At 43.6% G+C, this 13677-nt stretch overlaps 1 protein-coding gene across 1 annotated transcript; it reads left to right on the top strand.

Annotated features, from left to right (window-relative positions):
* Positions 1 to 1655: 1655 nt before the first annotated feature.
* Positions 1656 to 13309, top strand: LOC122132355 (mitoguardin 2-like; the record flags this gene model as incomplete). Its single annotated transcript, XM_042707138.1, has 15 exons — positions 1656 to 1760; positions 4522 to 4797; positions 5107 to 5311; positions 6146 to 6261; positions 7875 to 7998; positions 8162 to 8304; positions 8846 to 8963; positions 9149 to 9255; positions 9505 to 9614; positions 9742 to 9814; positions 9911 to 9997; positions 10501 to 10599; positions 11169 to 11303; positions 11453 to 11506; positions 13193 to 13309. Coding segments are annotated over exons 2-15 (1584 nt in total), but the record flags the coding sequence as incomplete, so codon positions are not given.
* Positions 13310 to 13677: the final 368 nt, after the last annotated feature.

Below are 13677 nucleotides of genomic sequence, written 5' to 3'. Positions count from 1 at the left end.
AAACTGTCAGATGTTGTGTACCGTGTTGCAGCTAACAGGGCGTAAAAGAACTGTAGTCCTCCACCGTGACCGCCTAGCACCCTACCGGCCTTTAGCTCGCCCTCAGTGGGGAAATAGAGACTGTGGGGGAATCGTCCACTGGGACTGTAACATCTCTGCCTGCAACGAGGATGCCATCGAACCACTTAGGGCGTACTCGCAGGCCTCCTGCTCATCTTTGGGACTTTGTAATGCAGGATGGGGTTTATGAGGACATGTAACCCGCCTGGAGGGGGCTATGTGGCGTAGCTCGGACCTCCGCTACGCGGACTTGTGTTATTGTTGGACCGCAGTGTATATGGATGATCCTCCCCATTGGGCCACCCTCTACTGGTTTTAACGCCAGCTGCTGAGGTGCGATCTGTGGTCCGGCCACCAAGCATTGCAGGCCACATGACCAGGTCCGGGCACCAAGCATTGGCAGGCCACATGACCAGGCTCCCCGCACCAGTAGCAGCCGTTGTCTCGCCTCCTCTGTTGTCCAGGGCTTCGCCTGGGGTATCACCGTTTTGTCGGTTACCTCCGCTTGTCGTGTCCCCACCACTTTGTCTTCGCAGGTCTCCACGGTGGCGTACGCCTGCCGTACCTGATGTCTGGTGGCTCACAGAACATATTCCCACATGCTCTGCTTCATCAAGCAATGTAAGCAAGTGAGCGGGGAGATTTCAGGCGGATGTGTTCTCTGACCCGTTCTGAGTGCAGGACTTGCATCAAACGCCTGCAGTGTGAACTCCTCTTGTTCCGCATTCAGGCGGATGTGTTCTCTGACCCATTCTGGACGCAGGACTCGCATCAAATGCTTGCAGTGTGAACTCCTCTTGTTCCGCATTTAGGCGGATGTGTTCTCTGACCCATTCTGGGCGCAGGACTCGCATCAAATGCTTGCAGTGTGAACTCCTCTTGTTCCGCTTTCTCGAATGTTGATTGTCTTCTGGTGCTATTTGCACACCGTTCTCATCGCTCGACCAGCCATTATAACCACGGCATCTGTATAACACGAACACGGTTGGCACTTCAAGTCATATGTATCGACCACATTAACATCATAACATGAAGGCTTGCACATAAACCACACACATTACAGGTGAATATAACACACATATTCCTAGAACTTAGGCTAACAGTCGCAGTGTAGTTCTCCCATAATACACTGCGGTCCAACAATAACTACAGTATCATCTTATCTGAAAACTGGCCGCATGCTTTTTGAAAATGGTTTCAAATGGTGTCACTGAATCCAATTAACTTTGACCACGTTTGTTTGTGTATTTTATTTCATATTTCATGTATTTCGTACTTTTGTTCAGTTACTTTCAGTTTCTGTTTGAGTTTATTTACCTGTCAGTTAACTTGCAAAAAAGTCACATAACTAAATGCAGCATTCATAAAAGGCGAATATGTGTGTTCATTATGTACGTATGTAATTATAGATACACTAGGTCAGAGAAGTCAATTGATGGCATTGCCAAGCGTTTCGCTGTTGCACAGCTCATTCAAAGAGGGAAAAGCAAAAAGCTATCCATCTTGCATTCTATTGTCATTCAGGTAGATTTTTTTCTTCATTATGCTTGCAACACCGAACAGTCATTGGTAGACACTGGAATCTGTCACGAGTAGACTGTATGGCTTGGATTCACCTCTTTAGCTGGAATCACAGGTTGTGCGACAAGCCCTGGGAAGGATGATGCCCTTCTACTGTATTAGATGAACAGGACAGCGAAGTGAGTAATCTGTATTTAGTAATTTGTGTTATGTTGAAGGCAAACAGACGTAGCGTAGCATAGTGTTCTTGGACGGGCAGAGAGCATAGCATCATTAGTTATATTAGCGAGGCAACGTGATGTGGCTAGTAGAAAACTTAGCTAGCTCAGTTAGCTAACTAGCATAGCAAGACAAGTCCCCCATTAAAAACTGAGCATTTATAGTTTAATATGTAGCATTTGTATGTGTAACATTGTGAATACCGAAATGGGTGGCCGATGAATAACGACTGGCATGATGGTTTAGTGTCGATTATCTACCTCTAGCTTGCAAGCTAAGCTAGATGTCCAACCAGAGAGGACTTTGGTCCAACTGACGACTAGAAACCCACGTTAGGTTAGTGGCTAGCTAGGTTAGATGGCACGCTAACTTTGATAGTTAATGCCCACAGAGGTTCGGTCATACCTGGATTGTTCCCCTTAGTGTTTTTTACACAACATCAAAAGGGGTCAGACATGTACTAATCGCTTGTCTGTGCTTTAAACAGCTAACGTTAGCTACTAGCCAACTTTATCTAGCTGGTGTGCCAATGTCATTGCGTTGATCTTTGCTGTTGCGAGCACCTTACTAGGTGCAGATGCCCTGTGATCGTTCCGTTTACACAGCATTATAACATTAAGCGCAATGACATAACTGGAATGGGTTATTTAGTCTTAGTGTAGATTTTTTTTTTTTTAAAGGAGCAGTATGCGTCGACAGAAGAAAAGCTTACACATGCTGCATTGGACCAATACGATATCAGAAGGAGAATGTTCTCAGATACGTAGGGAAAGATGATCTAGTCTCCTTGAAAGAGTTGTAAACTCTTCCATTATCATTAAGTTACATTTAGTTATGGCCAGACATTTGACATTGTTGCTTCAGACACCTCCAAAGCGAGGTCAGATGGGTGGAAGAGGCCACTGTAATGTCTCATTTAAAGGTCATTACAAGGAAATAAACACTCCACTTAGGTGAAATATATGTGCACAACGCTCATTAGATAACATTGGCAAATGGGCAGGGCAAAAGACATTCTTAATCTTGAGTCCTGTGTGCAGAACGTGTGACTGTTTTCTTTTTTGTCAGACCAATCCTGTGGTAAAGTTACTACGGATGGCTTGTGGAAGAGTTGTGGTCTCATGTTTAGGATATTTTACAGCCCAATACGCACATATCTGTAGTGGAAAATATCAAATAGACATGAAGATGAAAAGGTAGTGAAGATGAGTTTAGGAAGAACACCTTGTCAACCTTTGAGCCACCTGAGATCATCCCATTGCCCCCAGCATATTTTCTAGTGCTGTAGCGTCCCTTTGTCACCTCCAGCTGTTGAAGTTTGTCACTTTTCCATGGAACTCACAGGCAAGCAATACATTGGAATGCTTATTGCACATCAAAGTAACTAACTGTTTACATAGTGGGCGATGGAAAGGGGACAGTGGGCCTCATGCAGGAAGCGATACAAACAAATTCCTCTTATTTGTGTTTTTAGCCACGATTTTATTTATTTTTTAGTACCCATTGATTGATCCCATTGGGATTCAGTAAGGCTCTTATTTTTGCTCTTCTCAGGTAAGAGAAAATTGAGAGCACTATTACCAAGATAAGAATAAAACATCTAGTTTTCACAGTCCACAAATTGTTTCTCCAATGCAAGTAAACATACATTTTAAATTTGGGGAACATAAACAAACGCATTCTATCATATAATACAATTTAGATTATTATATGTATTAGAGTAATTGTAATCATTAGATTATTAAATAATATTGGTCCATTGATCCCAATTAAGACTGTAAAAACCCTTGAATGATATTGCAAGTGTTCAGTTTGCGATCCAAAATGCCTTACATACTGCCCTAAGATGCTTTAGCCATCCAGGGCTTATGCACAGAACAGGTTTTTAGAGCTCGTGCACAGTACTGTTTGCTGAGACGAATGAATGGCTGCTGAGCTGTTTCAGATTGCCAAGAGCACTGCGTTTAGATTCGTGCGACACTCTGGAGCCTGAACTTAGGCAAAATACACGCTGGTCAAATCTACACCGGCAAGTACTTAGCGCTTAACACTCTTGAGTGTTAGCCATAGGATCCTTTCAGAGAGAGATAGGAGATAGGTCAGGCCTACTTCGTTGGGTTGTGCGAGTACTCAGAGCTGTCATATCATTCATGCCCCAGTACATACACTGCTAACCAACAGACAGAATTCAATATCAGATTCAAACTGCTGACACACAGGCAATGGCCACTGCGCATCAGATGACAGTGGTGAAAAGAAGTTGTGTTTCCCTAAAGTTTCTACATTCACTATGAAAGCACCATATCCCATTCCTCATCTGCACAAGTGTAGACAAAAGCTCAACAAGTAAATTGTTGTCAGAGCAAAGCAGCAAGTTTCAGTCCACAATTAGCAAAAGCAACTATATTCCTTTATTCAGTTTAATTTTCTTTCTATTCTACTGATGTTGACAGTTTGATAAACAGGCCTTGATGATCTCACTCACACACACACACACACACACACACACACACACACACACACACACACACACACACACACACACACACACACACACACACACACACACACATACACATACACATACAGACTTACTTGCATAGCCTGTCTGGTCCCTCACCTCAGTATACGGTCCATCTATATGTCTCTCGTACAAACTCATCTTGAGTTTTTCTTCTTTGTTGTTTCACACATAGTTACAGCTGTCTCTTTGCTCTTTAGGAACAACAGTAGTGGTAAAATGAAGGCAAGGGCCCAGTGAGGAGCAACGTCCTGATCGGGAAGGGAGAAGTGGCCACCCACAGCCACAGCCACAGCCACAGGCAGTGTTGTGACAACCTAGCTGAATCCCAACTGATCAGGGATCAGGCCTGAAGGAGTGAAGGGTAGGCGTGAGCTGAGATGTCTCTAAGACGAGCTGAGGGCATCTCTATCATGCAGGCTCTGGCCATGACTGTGGCAGAGATTCCTGTGTTCCTCTACTCAACCTTTGGCCAGGTGAGCACACGCACACACACACACACGCACACACAAAAAATGCCTTTTTCAGACAGCCACACAAATATGGACTTTGTTTTTTATTGGCCATGTGTCTGGTACACACATCCTTGATGTGCGAAGTAGCTACCGTTGTGTTAATGAATCATCATAGTCATCCATGTAATTTCTCTCTTTCACACTCTCCCGTTCTCACCTCAGCGCTTTCTAACCTTGCTGTAATCTCCTCTATTCCCCGGCTCCCCCGGTTTCCCTTTCATGGCCACGCCACTCGACTCTCTCCTTCCGCCCCATCGTCCCCTCTTTCAGTCCATCTTCTCTCAGCTGCGGCTCTCTCCAAGTCTGAAGAAGGTTCTGTTCGCCACGGCGCTGGGCAGCGTTGCCTTGGCGCTGACGGCCCACCACATGAAGCGCCGTGGCAGGAAGAGGAAACAGCTGGGATCCAAAGACGCCCAAAAGACGGTAGCGATCCCGGATCTGCTGCGCTCGGGGCGACCCACCTCCCTGAAGAGAGGTCAGTCGACTCGCTTTTTTAAATTGTTTAGCATCCTTCAGCTCAACTAGTAGACCATGGAATTACCAAAGTTATGATGCTGAGATCTCAAGGCATCCGTTCTGATGATGGAGCACTGCAACCCACTGACAGTCACTTGCCGATAAAATCTTCTACTGTTACTTGTGACTGAAGTGTGAATGTGATTTGGCCGAATTGATTTCAGCGTGTTGGGCATAACAAAAAGGGCCTTGGTTCATTGAATCATTTTGGAGTGTTTAACATAATTACAGTACTGCTGAGATCTGAGTGGCGTTAACAGCACTGGAACGCAAGAAAGTTCAGAGCGTGTGAGAATCGGACATCCTGGTCAGCATAGCTAGTGGTGGTTTAGTCAAAATGATTTTTCAAGACGAGCACCATTTCTCGTTCAACTAGTTGAGATTTGCCATAACCAAGAGCCTCCTAACATTATGTTTTATACAATGCATTGTTATTTTCCTGGAGGTGATTTGTTTGAGATGTTATGACTTGTGCTGATAAACACTTTGTTCTCCATTGTTTTTTTCCACTTGGTTCTCCTTACTATACCAAGCGTATGTTCCTGATAGTTTTCTGGTTTAGGTTGTCATTTAATTATAAAGAAACCAACCTGGACTGCAGTACTGTTTTCATTGTTTGGAAGAGCCTTCCAATATACAGACTTGCTTTACTGGCTTGTATTATTATTGTTATTAAGAGCACACCACTTTCTCTTGCCTATTGTGTTTTATGATGGTAGGGTGTGGTTGAGAGCTGATTTATTATTATTATAGTAATATAATAATAATAATCATATTTTGTGTGCTTGTGTAGGGCCGTTGCCCGGGCGACAGATTATGAGCCCCAGCACACGCAGCCAGGACGCCGTGAGCAGCATCTCCTCTCTGGCACCAAGCAAGCATTCCAGTTCCTCACACAGCATTGCTTCAGTAGGTCACACACACACACACACTCAATCTCTCTCTCTCTCTCACACTTCCTCTCGCACTTCCTCACACACTATCACACTCACTGAATGCCACCGTATCTCTACTGCAGGTCACACACACTTCCCCCTCAGTCAGTAGCACAGTACCTCTGTAGGTCACATAGCCACTGACATCCACACACATGCTTTAGCTTGTCAAATGTGGTAGCATTAGCCATTGACATCCACACACATGCTTTAGCTTGTCAAATGTGGTAGCATTAGCCACTGACATCCACACACACATGCTTTACCTTGTCAAATGTGGTAGCATTAGCCACTGACATCCACACACATGCTTTAGCTTGTCAAATGTGGTAGCATTAGCCACTGACATCCACACACATGCTTTAGCTTGTCAAATGTGGTAGCATTAGCCACTGACATCCACACACACATGCTTTAGCTTGTCAAATGTGGTAACATTAGCCACTGACATCCACACACACACACACATGCTTTAGCTTGTCAAATGTGGTAGCATTAGCCACTGAAATCCACACACACACACACACACACTCTCTCTCTCTCTCTTTCACACACTTCCTCTCACACTTCCTCACACACTATCACACTCACTGAATGCCACCGTATCTCTACTGCAGGTCACACACACTTCCCCCTCAGTCAGTAGCACAGTACCTCTGTAGGTCACATAGCCACTGACATCCACACACATGCTTTAGCTTGTCAAATGTGGTAGCATTAGCCATTGACATCCACACACATGCTTTAGCTTGTCAAATGTGGTAGCATTAGCCACTGACATCCACACACACATGCTTTAGCTTGTCAAATGTGGTAACATTAGCCACTGACATCCACACACACACACATGCTTTAGCTTGTCAAATGTGGTAGCATTAGCCACTGACATCCACACACACATGCTTTAGCTTGTCAAATGTGGTAACATTAGCCACTGACATCCACACACACACACACACACACACTCAATCTCTCTCTCTCTCTTTCACACACTTCCTCACACACCATCACACTCACTGAATGCCACCGTATCTCTACTGCAGGTCACACACACTTCCCCCTGAGTCAGTAGCACAGTACCTCTGTAGGTCACATAGCCACTGACATCCACACACATGCTTTAGCTTGTCAAATGTGGTAACATTAGCCACTGACATCCACACACACACACATGCTTTAGCTTGTCAAATGTGGTAGCATTAGCCATTGACATCCACACACATGCTTTAGCTTGTCAAATGTGGTAGCATTAGCCACTGACATCCACACACATGCTTTAGCTTGTCAAATGTGGTAGCATTAGCCACTGACATCCACACACACATGCTTTAGCTTGTCAAATGTGGTAACATTAGCCACTGATATCCACACACACATGCTTTAGCTTGTCAAATGTGGTAACATTAGCCACTGACATCCACACACACACACATGCTTTAGCTTGTCAAATGTGGTAGCATTAGCCACTGACATCCACACACGCATGCTTTAGCTTGTCAAATGTGGTAGAATTTGTGGGCCAGCGTTATATTACTGCGTTACAACATGTACAAACTCACTCCGTAACACAGTTCATTTGTCTGTTAGATGCGGGTGCCAACTTCTCCCAACCTTTCGCCCAGTCAGTCAATGCCTTTGGAGGTGGCAGCTCTAGCAGAAGAGCCAGGAGTCAATATAGAGGATGTCAATGCAGAGAACCTTTACCTCATTGGTATGTATGGCAGAGACACAGCGTTTAATTAAAAACTTTAAGTCGAGATGTTACACTGACAACAACTGTGAAACTACATGAACTGTCTTTCGCACAGCGTTTAAGTAAAAACTTTAAGACATGAACTGTCTTTAAGACATGAACTGTCTTTCTTTCTCTCCAGGTATGGAGTTGTTTGAGGAGGCTCTGCAGAAATGGGAGTTGGCCTTGAACATCCGGCATCGATCTCGCTCACGGAATGACTCATCTAGCAGTAGCAGCCTGGCCATGCAGGGGGCAGCAAAGGCACTTCCATCTCCACCAACAGTAATGACACAAAATAACACTTTTTTTCCCCACAGAAAACCTTCACACTCACCCTGCTCCTTCACAGTAGCACAAATATGCAAATCTGGCTTCTCCTGCTGTAATTTTGAGAAGTACCCTGAAGGAAACATACTGCGTGCGTACACACACACACACACACGCACACACAAACGCACGCAGAAACCATATACTCTCTCGTGCATGTAGTACACACCCAAACACACTCCATAACTTACAGCCATATACTTCTATATGATTCTATAACCAGCGATATCATCTGGCTGCATGCTTACACCAGCTAAAGATGCAAGATTGAAAGTGTCAATAGTATAGAGTATAGTCGCATAATGATATGGAAATCATAAAACATATTCAGCTGTAATTAATCAGTGCTTTTTGTTGTAGAAGGACTCTATAGTGCAGTGAAGGTATATGTATTTAATGTATGGCTAGTATTCTTGTGTCATAGATCCTGTCTGTTATGTGTATATGCTGACTGGTGCTTAGCTTTGGGTGTGTGTCTTTAATTGGTCTATGCCAGGCTGATATGCGGAACACGCAGTTTGCCCAGAAGCTCGAAACTCTGCTGCACAGAGCCTACAACCTGCAGGAGGATTTTGGCTCCACCATCCCTCCTGAAAGTCTGCTTGCTGATCTGGGTATGTGGACACTCTCACACACACACACACACACACACACACACACCACACACACACACACACACAACACAAAGTAAGCATATCACAGACTTTTGTTTTACAATACTGATTTGGTTTGTGGTATTGTGTGTGTGTGTGTGTGTGTGTGTGTGTGTTGTGGGTGCCGACTTCTGTGCGGTCTGCAGAGAGTGAAGGAACACTGATTTTGCCAAACTTTGAGAACACGAGTCGATTACATGATGACGACGCCACAACAATAGCATCAGATGAATCCTTCTTCTCTGCTGCAGAGGTTTGCTCTTAAACATTCTCCATCTATCGCTCCCTCCCCCATTCTTTTCCTTCTTAGGTTATTTATACCGATTTGTTATGTTTAGTGACATGCATGTGTTCGGTAGTTAACCGTGTGTGTGTGTGTGTGTGTGTGTGTGTGTGTGTGTGTGTGTGTGTGTGTGTGTGTGTGTGTTGTGTGTGTGTGTGTGTGTGTGTGTGTGTGTGTGGTGTGTGTGTGTGTGTGTGTGTGTGTGGTGTGTGTGTGTAGTGGTTCGATTCTCTACAGGAATGTGTGTATCAGCCCCTGCGACCAGCTGCTCTGTATGAGGAGGCTTTGGCACTAGTGCGTGAGGACCAGGTGGTCTGCAGGTCCCTTAGGTGAGACCCCGTCCACACGTAGAGACCCTCAGCCATGTCAATGGCTCCCCAGAAATGTAGACCCTAAATATGTCGACACTAGGTATTCAGAATGAAAGCATCACACAGCGTCTGTTTTATTTCCTAGGACTGAATTGTTGGAGTGCTACAGTGACCATGACTTTCTGGCCAAACTGCACTGCATCAGACAGGCGTTTGAGGTTAGCAGACTAGATTTCTCTTTGTTTGTGTTAGTATATCTATATCTGTATGCAAATGTACGGTATAAAACCATCTGGCACCGGGTTTGTGTGTAGGTTCTCCTTGTTGATGAGACTCATCGCACGTTCTTCATCGAGACGGGGAAACAGATGATCTCTGGACTCATGGCCAAAGCCAACAAGGTGACCTATTGGACTCACTTGGTCCTTCTCTCTCTGTCTACCATTATTTATTTTCTTTCTTTCTCTCTCTCTCTCGCTCTCTCTCTACCGTTGTCTTTATTCCTCTGCCTCTCTATACAATGCACACACGTCTATGCAGTCAGTGACATCAGCATGTAAGTGGATCACTAAAATGATAGTGTATATATAAATAATATGTATATAATCAAATAAGGTAGGTAGGTATTTGATTAGGTATTTGTGAGTTGTGCTACGACAGAACACAATTGTTGTCACACTTCTCCTGTATTTCAGAGCTTGTAATCTTCAGGTCATTTCTTCCATATGTTTGAGATAAATTACAATGTCACTCACTTCAACAGACGGTCAAAAGAGGTTTCATGTAATAAACATTATAAAATCATTATGTTATAAAAAGGAATTTGTACAACCGGAAAAGCAAGGGTCCCACCACTGAGCGTGATGGTATTCCTTACCCCCTCTTTCCACTTCCATGTCTACAGAGTCCAAAGGCCTTCCTGGAAAACTATGAGGAGATGCTGCTGTACACCCAGAGGGAGGAGACCTGGCCCACTACCAAGATGGAGTTGGAGGGGCGAGGGGTCAGTGCTTGTTTTTTTTTCTACTTTTTGCTCTCATGTTTGTTTCATTTTTACGGTCTCACTGCATTACGTCTCATGCAGAGACACACACACCCATGTTTTTTAATTATTTTCTCGTGTTTTATTACCTTTCTTCTATGTCTTTTTGTTAAGCGTCTTTGAGAACTGTGAAAAGCGCTATATAAATGTGACGTAGCATTTTTATTCTTATTCTTATTATTATAACACGTGGTGCCTTGAAAAGACCGTGGGGAGATGGAGTTGAACAGGATTTATGGAGTGCCGTCTCGTTCTTTTCACTTCACTGTCTTGTAGTTCAGCTGTCCATCAGGTCTTAATGAGGCATGTCCCCATCTTCATTTCGGTGTAGCTTCTAAGTGCACTCCTTCTGTCCAGGATGCCTTTCTAATATATGACAGATTCCATACACTGCCCTACAAGTGCTATATGTGTCATATGCTAACATGTTGTGTTTGTCCTGTGACAGATAGGGATAGAGCTGGTGTATTGGATGTCGTAACAATGCTTTCCTTATCTTGCTTGATTTATCTGCTTACCTCTGTGTGCAGGTGGTGTGTATGAACTTCTTTGACATTGTTTTGGACTTCATTTTGATGGATGCCTTTGAGGACCTTGAGAGCCCCCCTTCATCTGTTGTCGCTGTCCTGAGGAACCGTTGGCTCTCGGATAGCTTTAAAGAGACTGTGAGTATGTTATTTGATAGATTATTGGTGTAGTATTAAAGTGATGGGATGGGTAATGAATCATGTGAGTATGTTATTTGATAGATTATTGGTGTAGTATTAAAGTGATGGGATGGGTAATGAAGCATGTGTGTGTTTCCCTGTTGCAGGCGCTGTCCACTGCTTGTTGGTCCGTGCTGAAGGCTAAGAGGCGTTTACTGATGGTGAGTATGTGAGGTTGGAAACCACAACCAAGGCATTCATACACACACACACACACACACACACACACACCTTCTCTATACAGTGTCATACTCCTTTCAAACCAATGACCAGGGTCAGACCAGGGTTTTTAGACCTCACGTTTGAAAAATTCAGGCCAAGGCAGTAGGTAATCTACCTCAACATCCCCAGGTCATGGCAATTCACATAGGAACTGGATCACAACCCAGGATTGATGCATTATGTATTAACTAACTGACGGATGGGAGGGGATTTAAATGTCCAGCCCAATGCACTTTAACAGATGATGAAGACAATAGGGGAGAGGCTACACAATCACTTGTGTTTTTTTTTAGAATTTAATTATGAAATGAAGGCCAACTGTGTTAACTGTGACCGTGACCCAGATACAAGCAGTTGTAACGGTGTGCATCACGATTTTAACAGTGGCTAACAGTGGGCTGTTTTGTCTGTAACTCACCAGCGCACCCCCCGAAAACCAATGAGCAAATAGCCAGCGGACTACCAACTTCTGTCCACTGGCCTTTTGCTATCAGGGTATTAACAAAATTGCAATTTAAAAAAAAATCTGCATTTTTATGGGTTGAAAATGACTCAACACGCTCAGTTCAGTACAAATTTATAATAATTTATAAACTCCCTTCTGCAGATGGTCAGTTTATCTGTCCTGCACCAAAGGGAGGTGAAAAGACCTAAGAGGCCACTGACTTGACCTTGTTCCCGGCCAGCTAAACTGAAGCAGATGACTCCCTGTTTTCTCAGGCTCTGTTCTGCACACTGTGTCCTAATGCATACTTGTGTACTGGTAAATAGGCCTATACATTGTTAAAATGAATAAGTTGTTAATAAATTCGTACTGAACTGAATTTATCTTACACTACTGTTTAAAATAATCCTGAACCTTGCAAGGCTGATGCTGACATGGTGAACTGCTTGTGACCTCTCTACGTTTTGCCCGCTTCTCATCTTTTGTCAAAATGATGCAGTGGGTGGAGTTAGGTTTAGAGCTGAGGGTGAACTTACACTTTAAATACACTCTCTGATATGAAGCTAACCTCAGATAATGACTAGCAGTGTTAGACGTCAAATAAAAGTATACTAAATTGTGTACAACTACAGCAAAGGCTGGTCTTGGTTTATTGTTGTTGTTGTTATTATTATTATTTTTGAACTGAAGATCGCTTTCTCTATAAATTAACGTCGCTCTAACGTTACCTCTAGATTATTCTTCTAGCAAGCATATCTGACTAACATTAGCAACCTGTTGGTAATCTGTAAGATATAATTCTCTTTAGGTGAAATATGGTGAAACGATTACCAATTTATACTAGTCTACAACATTCTGTAGCCTACGAAAAAGGAGCGAGGCTACTTAAGACGGTCTAATGAAGTTACATTTACATTTAGTCATTTAGCAAACACTTTTATCCAAAGCGATGTACAAAGGAGAGAACAATCAAGCTGGTTAAGCAAGTTAAGTGAACTAATGAGATTCAACCGCCCTTTTTGTTAGCATCCTGGATTGTGCTTGTTTATACCAAAATCAACCCTCAAACAACGCGGGTTATCCCTTTCATACTTAAAATCAACGTGGGTATGACCCTAGTTGACCTTTCAGTATCAGTGTGACATTTACATTTCCTTTGTATGTGTCTGTGTTCGTCAAGGTCCCCGATGGGTTTATCTCTCACTTCTACTGTATCTCGGAACACGTCAGTCCAGTTCTTGCTTTTGGGTTTCTGGGGCCCAGGCAGCACCTGAGTGAGGTGTGCATCATCTTCAAGGTGGGCCCCTCATCCCGACTTTCATGCAGCTGCACTCGTGTGTGTGTGTGCGCGCGCACGCGCATTAGTGTGGGTTTATGGGACACTGTGATTTTTCTTCTTCTGAAAATGGGATTATATGGGTTCCAATTCCCTGTGGGCACACTCATAGAAAATCTGTACACAGCAACTTAAATGTGCTTTGTGCTTTACTTCAGTCACACCGCAATTACTACAAAAATGTATTATGGCTTAAAAATAATTTTTCCTATCCACTACGAGGTTTTTATAGGACACACTCATAGATAAATGTGTGCTTGTTATGTTAAGCCACAATTATCATTAACATTCTCATTTATAAAAGGTGGGTGAATGAATGACCTTAAGGA

Source organism: Clupea harengus, unplaced genomic scaffold (genome assembly GCF_900700415.2).
Source record: "Clupea harengus unplaced genomic scaffold, Ch_v2.0.2, whole genome shotgun sequence".
NCBI classification, from domain to species: Eukaryota; Metazoa; Chordata; class Actinopteri; order Clupeiformes; family Clupeidae; genus Clupea; species Clupea harengus.
Note: the sequence above shows the minus strand (reverse complement) of the source record. Positions and strands in the feature narration are given on the sequence as shown.